This window comes from Centroberyx affinis, unplaced genomic scaffold (genome assembly GCF_046629955.1).
Source record: "Centroberyx affinis isolate AG114_WGS23_722 - 3 ecotype Tasmania unplaced genomic scaffold, CSIRO-AGI_Caff_v1 ptg007313l_1, whole genome shotgun sequence".
In the NCBI taxonomy this organism is placed as follows: Eukaryota; Metazoa; Chordata; class Actinopteri; order Beryciformes; family Berycidae; genus Centroberyx; species Centroberyx affinis.
In genome coordinates this window covers 2,883-21,028 of record NW_027283692.1, presented here as the reverse complement: position 1 = coordinate 21,028, position 18,146 = coordinate 2,883, and the positions used below count along the sequence as shown (strand labels likewise).

The window sequence follows — 18,146 nt, the reverse complement described above, 5'->3', positions numbered from 1 at the left end:
GAAATATCATGCTGGCTTTAGGACTGTATGTGCAACTCAACAGCTGCTTCTGTTTTTATTAACCAGGGATTTTAAAAAAATACTCGGTTATCAATCACACAACAAATAACCCCAATTAAACTGTCAGAAAAATTAACATTGCAAAAACTGTAGAATTTATAATCAATTGCAAAATACATGCATCTACTACAGTTGCAACTTCTGAATAGTTGGCAGGATAAGTTCCCTACCTGACTTTACTCAAGGATGATTGAGGTGAAACATCAATACTTTTCTGAACTGTTCTCTGTATATGTTTTCATAAAGAACTTGCCTTGACCCAGAAACATTCAGTGGTGGCGAAAATCGGGCTCGGTGCGCATGCGCAAGGGGTGTTATTTGCGGTTTGGTTGTCTGACAATAGACAGTGATATACGACGCTTTTACAAATAAATGGAATTGGTAAATAAAATTACTATTGCCCGTGAGATGACTATTGATTTCCTGTCTGTACTATGTCGCCACTTTGCCGCTAAGCAGCCTGACGTCGTTTTTATTTGACACACAGACAAAAAAAATGCAATTTGACATTTTACAATAAAGACGGCTCCTCGCATTTTTATACAGGTTGTAGTATTTGGGTATTCAACGCTGCATTTTGACCGAAGAGCGGGGTGTAGACATTTGTGGGAACAGCCTGGGCAGATTGAGTATAAAGAATAGCGGAGGGAGGGAGAGACTTTGATGGAAAACCCGTCTGGTGGCTGGAAAGGGTTATGCTGCATTTACGTGCTAACCGAAACATCGGAATTTAGGGATTAACACAATAAACGACGCCAAAAAAGTGGTGAATATGACTGGGAAAGCGGGGATTTTCTGTTATAGCCGAGTTGCCGAAATATGACGTTTAGGGGGCGCAGATCACATAAGCCGAATAAACAACCGAGGGCTATGTGCTGTGTATTCATTTCTGAAATAAAAGAACCACCACCAAAAAAGTAACGAATTTTTATAAGGTCCATTTTGTTATCATTTCCAACCAAAAGCACTTCAATGCACGACAAATCAAGCCGGATTAGGCGGCATTTTAGCCGTTCGAGACACAATTGTTTTAGATGTACAATTTTAGACACCTGGGAGCTAAGGACTTTACGAGCCGCACCCGAACGCACCGCGGCCCCCTGCTGGTCAGAGACGGTAGTACACACGCGCTGTGTGGTGGAGCTGCTCCGCGCTGGGACTGGTCCTTTCGCAGCCATTTTCTGTCCAACCAAACAGCCGTTTCAAGAAGGTAACCAACCAGGGCTTCATTGCAGGTTTGTGCTTGGCTCCGGCCAATGATTGCTAACCGATTTCTCGTTAGCTCGAATGGAAATGTCCGTCTCTGTCTGATTTTTATTTGTTGTCTGAGTGAATGAGGGCTGCTGATCAGGAAGTATCCAGCGGGCAAAACTATTAAAAAATATGAATTACATTTCGGCCGCAGCCACGTCCTCTCCTCTTCTCGACAAAGAACAGGCCGGAGCTTTCTTTGCAAGCGCGACTAGCAGTGGATTTACAATGAGAAATTATGCAGAGGGCACGGCGTATCCATATAGGTTAACTGCAACAGGTAACCGTAATAGCTATCTGGACGACCTCTCATTAAATACACTGAACCCATTAACGTTAGTCTTGATGTTATCACGGCTAGCTAACTGGCTTGCTGCTAACACTGTCAGCTAAATATGCCACACACTCGCTGTACGAGACCAGCTAGCTAGCTTGCGTTAGCTAAATACAAATTAGTGAATTTAGCATGCGGCTAACATAAACCAACCGTTGCAGGTTAATAGCTAAATTATCCAGCTTTTCTCCCAATTTACTTTGTTGTGCTAACCGTATTGATACAGCTAGCTAGTTCCCGGACCCGCTTTTTTGTTTGCCAAGTCAGTGAGGTAACGAATAGTGAGGTCAACTGCTGTAACACACAAACACTAAGCAAAATTTACATCTTAGCTCATTTTAACATATACTTTCAACAAGGAAAGGGTGATTTTGAGTAGATAAATCTGTTGAATCGTCTTATATGTGTGTTGACGCCTCAAAATTATTACTTTTTTTGTTTTACTTCATGAGCCAGTAAATATGCAAATTTGACTCTTGTTTAACTTAAGTTACCTGCCCCTTTGCCTGTAACGTCGTACCGTCGAAATCAATCGGTTGTTATACATGATACTTGGCAAATGTGCATTTTATGACAACACAAATTGACTGAAACGTTTTAAATGTCGAGGGATCGTTATTTATTAATATGTTAATCTGTGTGGAAAAACGTTAAGGATGCTAGCGCCCCGTGGGACTTGAAAATATAATGCCAAAGTTAAGGATCCCCAGCTCAATTTGTCCCAACGAACCACATCTGAGAAACTCTTTTTGTTGTTAACTATGATTTAACGTAGCACTGCTTAACTGTCTGTGCTGAATTGCCTCATGCAGTTAAACCATCTTTCATTTCTTTCTGGAAACCACCTCAAGCCCCAAATTCCCCAATACTGGCTGGATAAGATGACTGCGGGTCGTGAGAAAGATTTGCAAAGTTAGATTATGTAAATTCAAGGTCTTAAATGTGGTCAAATGTTCCCTTTGAATCTTTAATGTGGTTTTCTTCTCGGCACAATAGCTTTAAGTCAGGAATCTCCCTGGTTGCCTGATTAGGTTTCATGTTTCTTGCTGTATGGGGTTTGAAGGCTAGTATCAATATTTTTGTATTGAAAAGATAATGTTATTAGTGTTTCACCCAAAATCCTACTCTTAGAAAGGTGGAAAAGCCTGTGAAACAGCAAAGACCATCATGGGACACTCCATTGAAAATTATAATATGAAATTCTTTTAGGGTTAGCAAAGGACAGAGGAACCTCAGTCGTATGTAGGGCTGGGTATCGTTGAAACATTTTCGATACCAGTACCGGTACCGATACCTTGACTTCGATACCGGTTCCTGAACGATACTTTTTTCGGTACTTTACTCTCTCTGTAATAATAAAAATGTAATTTCAGCTGTAAAAAATAACAACATTGTTATTTATTTAGAAAATTTTACACACCACACAAAATAAAACCCTAAAAATAAAATCCCTCTCCCTTTAACAATGAACGTGGTCACTGCCCTGTAGCATTCACTGACTCTCTGGCAGGGTAACGACGTCTTCTGCACCAGGGTGAAGGGTGTAAGCTCTGTGGCTCTCACTGTGACACGAGGGCGGGTTGAGAGTGGGACAGGGTGACCTGTCAATGAGCGCAAGAGTGTAAACAACACAACTCATGAGCTGATGATAGTGACAACGCTAGTAAAAACGCTAAGCTAACGTCAGCCAAGACAATGAAAAAAGCCCAGTTATCTCCAACAACAACTTATCCAACTAGCTAATTAATTACCTGAACATGTCGATGAAGTTGTCGATGCCTCACTTAAAGTTTCGGCGTCCGTGGAGGGTTCAACTTCTTCGGCGCTGGCTGCAGGCTAACGTGTGTACGTAGCTAGCTGCGGCTGCTGCGGGGGACTTGGCTAGACTAGGCTATCAAATACGGTAGGATACACTCTTCAGCTTTTAGAAATATTTGGTGTTTGACCAGGCGTTTCCTCAGGTCAGACGTGTTGCCATGGCCAGCTTTGCATTTCTCATCACAAACATTGCAGCGAGCGTTGTCTGCATCAAGTTTTTAAAGTGTAACCACACTTGGGGCCGCTTTCGGCTCGCCATCGCCCTGACAACAAGCAACAAGCTGCAGGGGTGACGTAATCTCGCTCTCAGAGTCTCGCTCTCTCTCTTTCTCTCTACTCTCTCACCCAGATGCGCGCTCAGGTACCGAAATTTGGCACCGATTGATTTTACGTGAATCGGTACTCGGTAGTACCGACGTAATTCGGTCGGTGCCATAAAAGTATCGAAGTTCGGTACCCAGCCCTAGTCGTATGAGAGGTGGACAACACTGAATCACCAATATCCGATATTTAACAAAAGGCCAATTTTGAGTGTATTTGTGAAACTACTTTTTGTTGTCTTTATTTTTAGGGTTATACCGAGGGTGTGAAATTGGCATTAAAAGCCCTTAAAGTCTTAAATTGAAGTTTCAGAAACCTGTAGTCACCTTATAGGAAGCTAGCTGCAGCCCTGGCTTCAGAGGACTAGACAAGTGACGATGTAATGTTGGTGTACAGCCTGTCTGATGTGTGTGTGTGTGTGTGTGTGTGTGTTGCAGATGGACGGGGACAGCTCTACGACCGACGCCTCCCAGCTGGGCATCACTGGGGAGTACATGGCCTCTGGGCATTACGTGCTGCAGTCTCAAGACGGTGAGGAACCAAAGTGCTGGCTGTTTGACAAACATGACCCGCATTGTTATGCCTATAGCACACACAGAGTTTCATCTGTATTCATTTAGCAGTGGTGCACCAGCACTGCTAGGGAAAATGTGAATTGAAATTAGTAATTTAGTCTTACTGTCATCTAAAACTGAAATAAGTGTAGTCCAAATCTTTTAGAAGTAGTGATTTTATTAGGTTTTATTAAAAGACATTTCTAGCACTACAACCTCAACTTGAAACATAACTCAGACCCAAGCAGCAACAGATCCGGGACAAAACTAGAATTATCCCCCCCAAGCACCACAGCTGTAAAAAATTACAGAGGAAACACTGATACACATCAGGCCGTTAAGTGAGATTTATCTTTGTGTGTGTGTGTGTGTGTGTGTGTGTGTGTGTGTGTGTGTGTGTGTGTGTGTGTGTGTGTGTGTGTGTCACAGATGACGGAGAAGAGAGTCTGAATGATCATGAAGACGGGGGCATCAAAGAGAACTTCAGGGAACAGGACATCTATCTCCCTATCGCCAATGTGGCCCGGATCATGAAGAATGCCGTACCACAGACTGGAAAGGTAGTGTGTGTGTGTGTGTGTGTGAGAGAGAGAGAGAGCTATGAATGTTAAATATGAATAAACGTATGAATTATGGAAGTAACATTATGTATCTTTTGTGTGTACCTGTTGTGACATTATATTTAGAACAACAGTATAGGGTAGTTAGGGCTGCATGATTATGGCAAAAAATGCTAATCTTAATTGTTTGGCTAAATATTGTGATAATTATTAATCACAATTATTTCTCTCGGTTTCAGGAAAAACAAATTATTTGATTGCACTTGATCTACTTTTTTCATTGCAGCGTTTCTCAAAGTAGCAGCAGCTAAAAAGTCTTGTTTTCACTCTTGCTGTCTCACTTTTGTTGGTTCTGGATCTTATTTTACAAAATTCAAATGATGCATAATTACTACTTATTACTTTGGGGTGCAGCTAAAACCCAGAGGGAGACTTTGCATAGAACCTGTATTTGTTTTGTCGTCTTTCTGGTTTAAAAACAAAGTATCTCCAACGATGATCCACGTTCAGAAACTAAAACAACATTTTCAGGATTTTCATCTCTAACATTTGGCTGATCCATTCTTTTCCACTTTGCTCGTCAATGCATTTTTCTAAAGAGGGTCTCTATGAAAGGTTTCTCTGCTGCTTCTCCATCTTAACTTTAGCTCTGGTCACATGGGTGCATATGCTGTACATTCAAAGGTTGTGATTGATAATGCATAATGGGAGAGCTTGATATACCACACTGGGACTTTCGAGGGAATTTAAAATATATAAAAAACACAATTGCCAAATTACAGTTATTAATCATGGAAACATAAAAAAGCAATATATCATTCTCTAGGATGAACTGTGTAGCCCTAATTAATTAACGCTATTAAGGCTAATTAATCTGAGACAACCTTCTGTTCCTTCCTTTCTTTTAATGTACTTCTGTGTATTTCCCGCAGATCGCGAAAGACGCCAAGGAGTGTGTGCAGGAGTGTGTGAGCGAGTTCATCAGCTTCATCACGTCGGAGGCGAGCGAGCGCTGCCACCAGGAGAAGAGGAAGACCATCAACGGAGAGGACATCCTGTTCGCCATGTCCACGCTGGGCTTCGACATGTACGTGGAGCCTCTGAAGCTCTACCTGCAGAAGTTCAGAGAGGTGAGTCGCAAAGTGGATGAACCACGGTTTACACTTCTCTCTCAGTGAGGGATATGGCCTCCTTAAAGATTAATTTTTGGGGGCATTTTTGCTTTTATTTGATGGTTCAAAGTGGAGGATAAGGCTTGTTGTCACTGTCTCAACTGCAAGATGATTTTTTAAAATTGTGGTCAGATGAAAGTAGTTGAGCAATTCCCAGGTGCAGTCGCAAAACAGTAAGGTAGTAATAAGTAGAATGATAAAGCAGTGATCATTTATTTAGAGTTATCTTCAGAAAGAAAAGGTCCGGTTTTTAAGAATTTCACCATGAAATAGCCATCTGAATAAAGGCGTTTCAACTTTTTGCCAGAAGAGTGCCTTGGACCTTTCTTCTTTTTTGATTTTTATGAGTTAATTTCCTACACAGGTCTAGAAATGTATGGAAAAGGGAGTAGTAAGTTTGGAAATTGCACAACAGAACTGACATGGAAGAATAAAGTGGTTGTAGTGGTAACATGGCTAAACCCGCAGCATGCCTCCAGTGCATTGCAGTAATTGGGAACAGTCTTGGTATGGGCTGAAATTCGGGCAGCCATGCTCACATGTGTAATTTTTCCTGTGTGTTTTCGAGGCGATGAAGGGGGAGAAGGGGATGCCTGGTGTGTCCGTGGGAGAAAGCCTGGGAGAGGAGCTCACAGATGACAGCTTCAGTAAGTGGAACGCAACTCAAAATACCAGCAACTGATTTATCTCAACGCATCTGTTAGTCATTTAGCTCTCCTGTTCCTTCAGACATTTTATTCATTCTCTGTGGTCACTTCTGCACTTCCTTTGTCTTTGACCACAGATTCCTCTGTAAGTTTGAAACTATTGAGTGAAATAAATTATTTTTCCTCCTCTTCAGCAAATCCACTGCCAGCGGGGATTATCACAGCAGATGGACAGCAACAGAACGTCATGGTGTACACCACCTCATATCAACAGGTAAACTTCACAACTTGGATATGTTGTTTTCAGTGCTACATACAAGGATCCTTCTCTGGTCTGGAAAAAGTATGGAAAATGAACTAAATAATTTCCAGGCAGGGTCTGAAATTAACACCCGCCAAGCACCAAATCCTGTTAAAATTTGGTGGATAAATCAATAAGAGTCACCCGACACACTGGCCGCTAACTGCTTGAGACAGTAACATTTGAATGACTCACTTTTATATACACTCTTTGGTCTTTGCTTGTTCTCAAACTTAAACCGTACACTCTCGCTGACTGTAAGCCAATCAAATCAAAGCAAAACAGTGGATCTGTGTCAAACAGGCTCCTGATTGGCTGCCTGTTTTTCTCCGTCACATAAAGCAGTACTGAAGTTTCTAAATCTACTCAAACAGTAACTGATTCTGATCAGGAGATACCAGTAAAATGAAAAATGTATAGTAATTGTTTTGGCCAGTAAAAATGATTTGGCTGGTGAATGTTTTTTTTTTTTTTTAGCTTACCAGCCAAAAAGTTAATTTCGAACACTGTTTCCAGGTCTTGAAAAGTTTGGGAATTACCCAATTACTTTGGGAAAATGTAATTTTTTAGTCCTGATACGCATCTGACTGCTCAATTATGTAGTTGTAGACTCACTGTAGTTTCATGTATTGTGATATTCATCTACTTTATCTCGAGCGATAATGCCTAGTTTATAGTTGTGTTGCTGAGCTACTATTAATTAGGGCTGAACGATTTTGAAAAAATATCTAATTGTGATTATTTTGACTGATATTGCAATTGCGATATAATTTGCGATATTAGAGGGAATGATCATTTTTACATCATTATTCTCATTTTCATTGAAAAACGTATTAAAATGATTATGGTGTGATTTTTGCGGGGATCTGTACCAAACAAAGATGTTTTCTTAAGTCTGTAGAATATGATGTGTAGGCCAGGACATCTCTGCAGCACCACAATATTTAATTTAAAATGGTATTTTGACACACATTTCGCTTTTAACAAATATTGCGCCTCCTGCGATTTGAAAATTTTGATGAATTGTTCAGCCCTACTAGTAATATATAACAATGAACACCGATCAAAATCTTCAAACCCAGTCAAGAAATTCAGGTTCGGAAAGAGAGACTGAACTGTGCTTCCTGTGTTTCAGATTCCCGCTGTACAACAGATCCAGTTTTCGTGACGAGGCCTTTCTCCGAGCCTGAGCGCCGCGGCTACACACCGCACCGTCACCGCCGGCCCGGTGGTCGCAGCATGGCCTCCAACCCCGCCACAGGGCAAAGGTCATCAGACGGACAGGAGGGATAGAGGGGTGGGGGAGGGGGGGAGGGGTGGCGGTTAAGAAACCCTCATGTACAGAGAAATCACTACCTGTTCATTAGAAAGTGTAGTTTGTAGTTGTGAGGTACCAAATGTTTTGGAGCACATCCAAACCAGTTGGGAAATTCGAGGCTTTATTTTAAAGGCTAGTCTTATTACATAACTTAGTGGTCAGATTTTCTTTGTGTGTGTGTGTGTTCATGTGTTTGGTTTTATGCAGTTCTTTTTTTTTTTTTTTGAGGAGAAGGGGGGGAACGGGGGGGGGAAGGGTTGTATTGGAAGCTTATTTTTTAACGCCTTCTCTGTTTGAACCGTGAGAAGAGACGTTACTGTCAAACCAGATCATGCAGCTCTTTTGTAAGTTGATACAAATTACCATGTGCTTTAATGTTATGTAAATCCTTTGAATAAAAATTCAGAAGTGATGTGTAAACCTCCACTTTTTTTTTTTTATTTATCACATTCAACAACAGCTCAGGTTCACACAAATGACATAATCAGTCAACTTTTAAGCTGCTGTAGTGTTTTGGAGTATATGGTTATCTTCCCAGCTCTTTCCTGTATTTCTCCATGTACGGTTGAACTGCCATCCAGACCTGAAGCAGGGACACAATATGCAAACCATTAAGTCATTTTAATATAACATCATAGCTGTGTTATGCATGCATTTGGTGAAACATGATGGGAAAACTTGCCTTTTCCTGTCTGAGGAGTGTGTGAGCAGCCTCTATGTCCGGACTCATGAAGCGGTCTCTGTCCAGAGGCCTGGAGAAACAAACAGGAGTCAGCACCTCATCCATTCGATGCTTAATAATGTATCCACTTAGGGAGATTCACTTGAGGTCAAAGGTCAGGGCCAGTTACAGAACAGCAGACCTGGAGCTGGCAGGCATTCAGGTCTCTATGAATCTCTGTCGCCCCCGCCACTGGGTCCATCAATACAAACGCAGGTTGCACAGCCAAGCTTTGTTCAAACCCACAGAACTTTATTTAAAATTCTAGTCAAGATAACAAGTTTTCCAAAGACACCACATGTGTCATGCTGAATTACAGGGAAATGTGTATAAAATTATGCACAAACATCTAGATTTTTTCCATTTGGTGTAATGGTGCAGCCATAAAAACATGGCGTCTTGTATTTTAATATTTCATTCAGTATAAGCAGCTAGAGCTTCAAGAAAGAGTTGGAACAGCAGATACAGAATATGGATGTGACGTACAGTTAGGAATTTTTTTTTCTAACTTTGAAGCTGCTTAAGGGGAAATTTAAGGGTAAAGTCAGGGTACAAGTTAATAAACAAGAGAATATTTCTTTTTACTGATAAAACAGTTAAAAAAGTGTGAAAAAGATGCAGTCGTCAACTATCATCTTTGACTGAGCAGTAGGTTATTTCTAATCCAGGGGAAAGAAATGATACCAATACTAAGTCCTGCTCAGCCACGTGTTTTTTGCTGATGTGACTAAATGTACCCATAATGCTGAGCGAGTCCTGGGGCCAGTTGCATAAAGCTAGTTTAAGACCAGTCTAAGCCTTAGACTGGTCTTAGATTCTCAGGTTGGACTCAGCTAATTAAGACTGTCTGTTACTTAAATATTACAACTGACTTATTTTAAGGTAGGAACGTTTCATAAAAGACATCAACTCTCTGGTTTTTGGAAAGACCTGAAGAAGAGAGCGAGTCTTTAGAGACAGAAACAGGCCATTAGAGATCTACAACAATTAAGAAGTAGTATGAACAGGTAAATATAAGTGTCTATAGCAAGTTTGACTTAAGGCCACATTTAAGTCTAAGACTAGGTCTATCTTTATGCAACTGGCCCCTGGAGGGCGGTGTGCCTGCTCATTGGGCCGCCCTGCTGCATGTCTCTCACCTGACCACAGAGCGCAGCAGATCATGGACTTCCTCCAGAGGAGCGCTGGTCTTCAGAGGACGGAGGAACTCCAGAGCCTGGCAGGCGGCCAGCAGCTCCACAGCCAGCACTGCAACACAAATGACGAGACCGTGGTCAAGTCTCAAGTCTAAATGTAGAACAAGTCCAGTCAAGAGTCCAGTATCAATTCAATATCTTAAAGAAAACTAAATATCTAGGACTTTTCAATGCAATATGGTTTTAATAGGATAAAAACTTGGTAAGAGCATCATGAGTTTGATTTCTATAATCAGTTTCAACTTCAATAAATTCAATCATTCCATACAAATTCAGAAAACAGAATTTAAATTCAGTCGTCTGCTGGAACAAATCTCAAAATCTCAAAAGTCATTTACACAAACACAAGATCTCAAGTCAAGACTTTAGAAACCTTTTCAAGTCATCAGAGTACGAGTCAGAGTCGAGTCCCAAGTCACCAGAACCCAAGTCAAGTCTCAAGCAGGTAAAACAGTGTCACCCTGCTCCACATGTTCCAGCACTCTCAGGACTTTGCGAGCCGCCCAGCCGCCCATCGACACGTGATCCTCTGTCGCTGCGCTGGTGGACAGGGAGTCAACGGAGGACGGGTGGCACAGGGCCTTATTCTCCGACACTGCAGCACAAACACACATACACACTGGACTAGTACAACATTAGCAGGGTCGGGGTCTATTCATGAACTGAACTGAGAATGCATGGTAAACTGTTGCAGTGTGAATGTGAAAGTCTCCCAGCTGTAAGGAAACAGAATGTGAATTGAATTGGAAATGACTGGAAACGGAACTGAATTCCATGAAATTCCACTTCTAAGAGAGTTTGCTAAACATTATAAATCAAATGAAAGACAGTTAAACAAATCAAACACATTCAATCATAATGTATGGATCGCGATTACATGTTCTGCATCAAATACCACCTGAAAGGCTCCTTTAACATTTTATAATATTCAATATTGATAACATAATCTCAGATATGTGGTAACAAAAAACAAAAAAACATGGAATTTCACTGAAATTTCTGAACTGAAATTTCAGAATTTCAGCAAATTGATTAATTAACTTCCCGACATTCTAATTCAATTCCAATTCTGCCTCCTGTAGGTTTTTTCAAATTCCAATTCCATTTCCTCAGTTGAATTGGAATTGATGAGTTCATTCATGAATTGACCCCTGAACCCTGATGCCTTATTAGTCATAAAACATAAACTCCCTCTAAACTCATTTGTCTCAAACCTGAGGCCGTGTTAACGCTGCTGTTTGTCCTCAGTACTCCCTCTAAACTCACCCATGTGTTTATTACATGCTTAGTTATAAAGCGTCGTCCCTGTAAAGTTTACACACACTTAATTAAAAGCACATGCACTATAAACTCACAAACACTTGGTTATTACATGCTCAGATACAAGCCATAGCCCCTACAAACACACTTGATTAGAAGGTGAGTTTGAAAGCTTATTCTCTAAAACCACACATTTCAGACTTTATCCAACAGGTTTTCGAAAGGATTTCAGCACCCCAAAGGTCGTAGGTTGGTGTACAAATTACAGATGATGACCCCCCCTGTAAACAGACAGACCTAAAGCAGCGGCGGTGCAGTGGGCGATCATGAAGCCCGAGTTAAATCCTCCGTCTTGGACGAGGAAGGCCGGCAGCTCGCTGAGCGCCGGGTTCACCAGCCTCTCAGTCCTCCGCTCACTGATACTGCCCAGCTCATGGACCGCTATGGCCAGGTAGTCAAGAGCCTGGGAGGGGGGGGAGGGGGAGGGGACAGGACACACAGACCCCATCTTCAGGCTAGTACCTCAGGTCACTTTTTCCCCACTGAATCACATCAAAGGAAAAAAAAATCCACTCTATCTCTCTTCTTGGCTCTAATTTTATTTTGTTTCCTTGCACCTTTCTATAACATATTTATTCTGTAGTCACAGGAATATTGCCATGGCTCTTGCTCTCCTTACTGTCAGTTGCTTATCATTTTGGCAATCTATGAATTTAAGCTTGTACCACTGTAACTAATTACATTTACTCACATTACTGTAACTGAGTAGCTTTAAGTCAGTAATTTTACTTTTACTTAAGTATGTTTTTACTGAAGTATTGTACACATTTTAAATCACATCCATTACAGAGTATAGAGTTTGTGCCTCTCCATAGAAACTGTACCGTTTACTGACTGTTCGCTGCCATTCACAGTGAACGGCTTTACTGTTGTTCACACACTTTATTTTGTAATTTCCAAATATTCTGATCAAAAGAATCTAGTTTGATCTCTGTCCTCTCTCCTTTTAGAGTCACATGGAAAAGATCACAGCTTTTACTCTGAGGATTTTAAATAAGACAGTTTTTACTTTTTCTTCAGTAGATTTTTTACAAGGGCACGTTTATTTCTGCTTAAGTAAAACATAAGCAATGTAACAATACTTCTATTTGAGTAGGACATTCTTGTACTCTTTCAATTACTTACTGTTTCACGCTGTTAACATGCTCTGGATGCAAGAAAAAAATGTAAATGTAAACACACAAAATAAAGAGAAAAGACAAGAAATATACTAAAAGCACTAAAGGCCATAGGGGACAGTGATGCTACTTGATGCCCTGAACCTTTCACTTTTCTAAATTCTCTCATTTTTTATTCACGAGCCACTTTCACTATTTCAGCCACTCAGATTACGTTTGGTGTCCTGCCAAAGCCCAAATTTACAAGCATTTGGCCGTTGACTGGCATTAGTTCCCCACGCTGCTCACATACACCAACATAAACACTGTCACCCTAGATAAAGCTGCAGGAGAGGGAGAGAGGGAGAAATATCAAGGCCGATAAATCAGTGGGATTCTCAGTATCGGTTTGGTGTGACTCTACCTTGGCTGGATACTCTCCGTGGAAATTCCCACCAGAAATGGTCTCACCGGTTTCAGCGAAAACCAGCTGGAGGCGAGTTGAGGATTCATAAGGTGATTTAGTGTCAGTTTGGCAGTCGAAGCTTTGTCCAACATTGCCTCCCTGTGGCTTAAACTGTGTGAAAACAGGAGACACAAGACTAGAAGCTACAGCCTCCCTGCTTTATAATGTGGGGAACTTGAGGAAACTGAAGGAAAAGCAGGATACTGGGTTGTCGGTGGCGCTGTTCAGCTCGGTGGAAATCAGCCTCTGGACAAAAGCGATGGTGTCGTTCACCACTCCATGAACCTGCGACAAGAAGAGACAAAGGCCGGTGAAAGTTTTCTGCCTCCATTGTTGGGTGAAAGCCTTGTTTCTCCAAAATGTTGACGTTTCAAGAACAAAAAACTGCCTTGTTTTCAGCTTGAAGGGCCATTTTCCAGTCTATCCATTGGGTTTTTGAAAGGTTTTCATCAGGTTTTCATTATCATCCAAGGGTTGTTGAATTTTCTCAACCCATAGAGGAGTGTGTAATCCTTCAATTTAAGGTAAAACATGGAAATCACAGGCTCAGTTGGTTAAGTTGGATATCATGTCCTCGCAATGTCCTGGGTTTTAATCCGGCCTGGGACCTATGTCGCTAATCCTTCCTGTCTCTCTCAACTATTTACTGTCCAATTAAGGCAAGAATGCCAAAAAAATAACCTTAAAAAAACATGGAAATCACCAAACCTGGGGTTACTGAGGCTTTCACTTGACAATGACGATATTGTCTGGTTTTACTGGTCAGCTGCCAGGTGTAAATGTGTGTGAAAGTGTGAGTGTGAAGCAGTGTGTTGCTGAAAAAGAGCATGCAGGCTCAGCTTTCCCTCAATAATAAACAAAGGTTTAAAAAATGCCTCTCTAGGACAACAAGAAGCACATGTAACCCACAACGTGTGTCATGTTTATACATATAAACACACACACACACACACACACACACACACACACACACAGTACCTGTGGGATGCAGCGCAGTGTGTAGGCGTCCTGAACACGTTTACATGATCTATGACTCTCTGCAGGAAATATATCATAAGGAAATCAGAGGCAGGAAATGGTAGAAAAGCATAAAAACAGATTTCATTGTTTAGATGTAGACCCTATAGGATAAGACATGCAATAAGTGCGTATGTGTGTGTGCGTGCGCGCGTGTGTGTGTGTGTTACATACATTCAGTATCCACTTTATCACTACTAGTACCAGTTGGAACTTGTTTTGTGTCTTTGAGGCTCGGATTCAACAGGTATTTTGGACTTGATCTTGTCACTCAGTTCCTACCTGAGATCTGGGAGGGGAAAACTTCAGAGTCTAAGAGAGAGCGAAGCCTCTGTGCCACCTCCATCTGACCTGGGTGTGGTCTCACTGCATGGACAGCTGGCAGGACAGAACAACACAACAACAATTCATTTTCTGTTGTTTACAGCTTTCCAGCGTATGTGTGTGCATGCCTGCTTGTGTGTGTGTGAGTGTGTGTCTGTAGCACAAAGGACTTTTGTTCCCTGAGTGTCGACTGGAAGGTAGCCACCTCCTCTATGGCTGCCAACAGTAGCCCCGCCCCACTCTTAACTTAGCCAACCACAGTGTGGCACTGTGCCTTGCTCATCTCGTCTACCAACAACTGAGTCTTATTCTGCCAACTTTGTAAAAGACTTGCAAATAACATCATTTTGCATTGTTGAAGTGAATGTGTTGGGAACCTCATATTAACTTGATAAATCAAGCTAAAATGTCCAAAAACATGTGAACATGTGGCCTAGTTAGCTGCTAACTTTTGGCTATGTTGTGGCTAACTAGCGTGTTGGGCAGCTAAATAGCCTATTTGAAAAAAGTGAAAATTTACATGATTTATTCCAAAGCTGTTCCACGTTTTATGCCTTGTCCCTCTAGTAATTATGCATACTAGCTACAGTGGTATTTTATATTCACTGTTCATTACTAAATATCCACATATGGTGATAGCAAACTGATGCAGGCTATTGAGCCTTCTAGGCAGCTCAGTAGAAAGAAAGTAATGACCCCGGCCTGCCAGACAGCAAAACCAGGCATAAAACAGTCTGCTAAAATATCGCTGAGCAGCCAAGTGTTAGTGGACGGCCTACAGACAACCTTAATAATATCAATGAAGTATGTTAAATGCATAATAGCCTAACTACACTGAAGAATACAACACAGTATTTTTTTGGGAAGAAATCATGTAGATTATGAAATTTTTCACACCTTTACCTATCCAGCAAGCTAGTTAGCTGTTAGCTAGCCAACAGTTAGCAGATAACTGAGCCAAATGTTCACATTCACACAACAGCTAATTTTAGTTGGATTTCTCAACTTGAAATGATCTTCCAACAATTCATTCACAAACACATGACAAGATTTGCCACTCTTTCACCAAGTGAGAAGAATAAGTCATTGGAAGTCAAGGTGAGCATGGCACACTGTGGTTGGCTGAGTGAAGAGTGGGGAGGGGCTTCGGTCGTCAGCCTTGGAGGAGGCGGCTGCCTTCAAGTCGACATTCAGGGAATAATTCCCTGTGGCATCAGTACCGCTGTGGAAGGCCTTAGTGGTGCCGCGCAGGGCCTCCACGCTCAAGGCAGCGATGATGTCAGCTTGTCTGGCCACGCCCACTGCTCGCTCCACCGCCTCCGCACCCAGAGACGATATCATCTGAGTCCCGTTGATCAAAGCAAGCCCCTATAATCATCAGAAATAACCTGTATTGCTCGACTGAAATTTAACCCCTGAAGTCTACATTAAAGGATAACACCGCTGTAATTTTACTTTTTTCCTGTTGCCATAATCTTTTCTACTGCAGTTTCGTCCTACCTGCTGGAGGTCATAGGCTCCTGCTGTTTTCAAAAATACATTAAAAATACCTTGTATGACTTAATCACACAGCTAATTATCACATTTAGCGTGGACTATTTGCACTTTTTCCATTACTGTGCACAGAAAGAGACTGGGAGGAAACATCTAGCTGGAGACGCACAGTGATCTCTACTTTTGATACGACTGCAACTGCAATGATTGTGATTATATGATTATAAAGTCATATGGATTATGGATTATGTTAGTCAAGGCAGCAGTATGTCTCTGAGCTGTATTTAATGTATTTTTGAAAACATCAGGAGCCCATGACTTCAGACAGTAATAACTTCTGACTGTGACAAATACATCGGTGGGTTTAAACTTTTCATGGGTATTGATGGGAATAGGAAAACATTTTAAATCACTTTAAAGACCCCATGAAACGGCATCTTTTCTTCCTTCATTTGATGCATTTCCTTTTGAAACAGGATGTTGAGGCGGGACATAACACAGTGAGGGATCATTCAAAAGTCTAAACCAATGGAATATGAGTCAGGGAGAGAGAGAGGCAGTTTTATTTGATGGGAGGGGCGGGATTGTTCAAAAATCTGTGATGGTTTTATTGTTTGGAATTCATATGGGAGTTCATTTCATGGGGACTTTAAGAACAAAGCCTCTTCATGAGCCTATTACCTCCTTCGGCTTCAGCACTAGCGGTGTGAGCCCATGGCCTTCCAGGACCTACAACAACAGAGGAAAACAGCAAACATGGACCCAATCAATCAATCAGTCAATCAATCAATCAATCAGTCATTTCAGGAAAATTCAAGAACGTGTCTCTGTGTAGGGAGTGAGTGTTTGGGGCTCATGAGCAGACTCACAGCCTTGGCGTCGGCCCAGCCGCTCTGCGGGGACCACATCCTGCCCTCCCCCATCAGGCCCAGGGTGAGGTGGGCCAGGGGGGCCAAGTCCCCGCTCGCACCCACCGTCCCCTTCTCTGGCACCCAGGACAGACAGGAGGCTGGGGCACACACACACACACACACACACATCTCAAACTTGTATAGCACTTTTCATACACAACATGCAGCTCAAAGTGCTTTACATCAATAGGAGGCAAACATTTAAAAAAAACCCATAAAACATACATATAAAAGAGTAAGCAAAATGCATTGTGTTAAAAGAATCAAATCAAGTAAAAATAGAAAGATAAGAATATGCAAATAAACAGTGAAGTGAATTGCATTAAAACAACACAATCAAATTAAACAGTTAAAATGAAGGCTAATTACAAGCTAAGCTGAAAAGATGAGATGTATCTGGAATATTCAGCACTTAATTGTGTAAACAATATTACAGTTTTTTACAATCACTTTGGCACTAATTTCAGAACCTTGATGTCATTTTTCAAAACTCACAACAGACGATCAAAATGCACATTTTTCAAAACTCTAACACTTCTTCCAATCGCTTGGATACAATACACATCAACCTAAGATCATTTCTTCATTGAAGTAAAATCACCTGTTCAAAATGACACAACTAGGACCAAGCTACATTGCTAACTCCCTTGTTCACTACTTGCCTTCAAGAACACTGCGATCGTCTGCTGCTGGTTTATTGGAGGTTCCCAGCAACAGCCGAAAGAAAATCGGGGATGCAGCCTTTGTCAATTCTGCCCCAAAGCTATGGAACACACTACCTATAGATATCAGGGAAGCCAGCTCGCTAAATATTTTTAAAAGAAATCTAAAAACTTATCTCTTCACTTTAGCCTTTACAGTATTTAGTGTGTGTGTGTGTGTACCATTGAAGGCCTTCACCATGGCGTCAACCGTTTCCTTGGAGACGCCACTGTGCCCTTTAGCCAGAACGTTGATCCTCAGAGCCAGCAGCATGCGTGTCCTCTCTGGACTCAGGGGGGCGCCCACTCCTACACACACACACGCACACACACACACACACACAAGTGAGTGTGTGGGATTTAACGGAGCTTGATCATGGTTGCTGTATATTATCCCACTCTCCAGCCAAAGACATCTGGTTAAAAACTCTCTTGTGAATGTGAATATTTGAATGTGTGAGAATGACATTCCCACCCTAGTCAGGACATTATTATTCCTGGTTGTCCATTGTAAGCCATGTCTGGGAAAATGTTTTCTTTTATCATCATTCATTGAATCATCC

At 41.6% G+C, this 18,146-nt stretch overlaps 2 protein-coding genes across 6 annotated transcripts; one reads left to right on the top strand and one right to left on the bottom strand.

Moving 5' to 3' along the window:
• Positions 1-1,216: 1,216 nt before the first annotated feature.
• On the top strand, positions 1,217-8,751 carry LOC139639452 (nuclear transcription factor Y subunit beta-like). 5 transcript variants are annotated; one of them, XM_071513546.1, is made up of 7 exons: positions 1,217-1,295; positions 4,222-4,315; positions 4,768-4,898; positions 5,831-6,028; positions 6,648-6,717; positions 6,912-6,991; positions 8,154-8,747. In XM_071513546.1, the coding sequence occupies exons 2-7, from the start codon at positions 4,222-4,224 to the stop codon at positions 8,184-8,186; spliced, it is 606 nt and encodes a 201-aa protein (XP_071369647.1). In that variant the 5' UTR covers positions 1,217-1,295; the 3' UTR covers positions 8,187-8,747. The 5 variants fall into 5 exon arrangements, with proteins under 5 accessions (XP_071369647.1, XP_071369645.1, XP_071369646.1 ...); XM_071513544.1 differs by having other exon boundaries at positions 6,639-6,717; positions 8,154-8,745; XM_071513545.1 differs by lacking the exon at positions 1,217-1,295 and adding an exon at positions 1,383-1,591 and having other exon boundaries at positions 6,639-6,717; positions 8,154-8,745.
• A 4-nt stretch (positions 8,752-8,755) lies between these two features.
• LOC139639451 (histidine ammonia-lyase-like) lies at positions 8,756-17,872 on the bottom strand. The gene is made up of 13 exons (XM_071513543.1): positions 17,767-17,872; positions 16,841-16,980; positions 16,653-16,700; positions 15,698-15,845; positions 14,436-14,531; positions 14,115-14,173; positions 13,341-13,421; positions 13,095-13,160; positions 11,811-11,976; positions 10,714-10,848; positions 10,197-10,305; positions 9,019-9,088; positions 8,756-8,919 (listed from the first exon to the last, which is right to left on the bottom strand). The coding sequence occupies exons 1-13, from the start codon at positions 17,855-17,857 to the stop codon at positions 8,863-8,865; spliced, it is 1,266 nt and encodes a 421-aa protein (XP_071369644.1). The 5' UTR covers positions 17,858-17,872; the 3' UTR covers positions 8,756-8,862.
• Positions 17,873-18,146: the final 274 nt, after the last annotated feature.

Coding starts and splice junctions, on each gene's coding strand:
- LOC139639451 (XM_071513543.1), bottom strand. CDS start 17,857: ATGCTGCTGGCTCTGAGGATCAACGTTCTGGCTAAAGGGCACAGTGGC. Junction 14,532..15,697: donor CACTAAGGCCTTCCACAGCG/GTACTGATGCCA, acceptor CTGTCCTGCCAG/CTGTCCATGCAGTGAGACCA. Junction 8,920..9,018: donor CACTCCTCAGACAGGAAAAG/GCAAGTTTTCCC, acceptor TCCCTGCTTCAG/GTCTGGATGGCAGTTCAACC.
- LOC139639452 (XM_071513547.1), top strand. Junction 6,718..6,911: donor GCTCACAGATGACAGCTTCA/GTAAGTGGAACG, acceptor CCTCCTCTTCAG/CAAATCCACTGCCAGCGGGG. Junction 6,992..8,153: donor ACACCACCTCATATCAACAG/GTAAACTTCACA, acceptor CCTGTGTTTCAG/ATTCCCGCTGTACAACAGAT.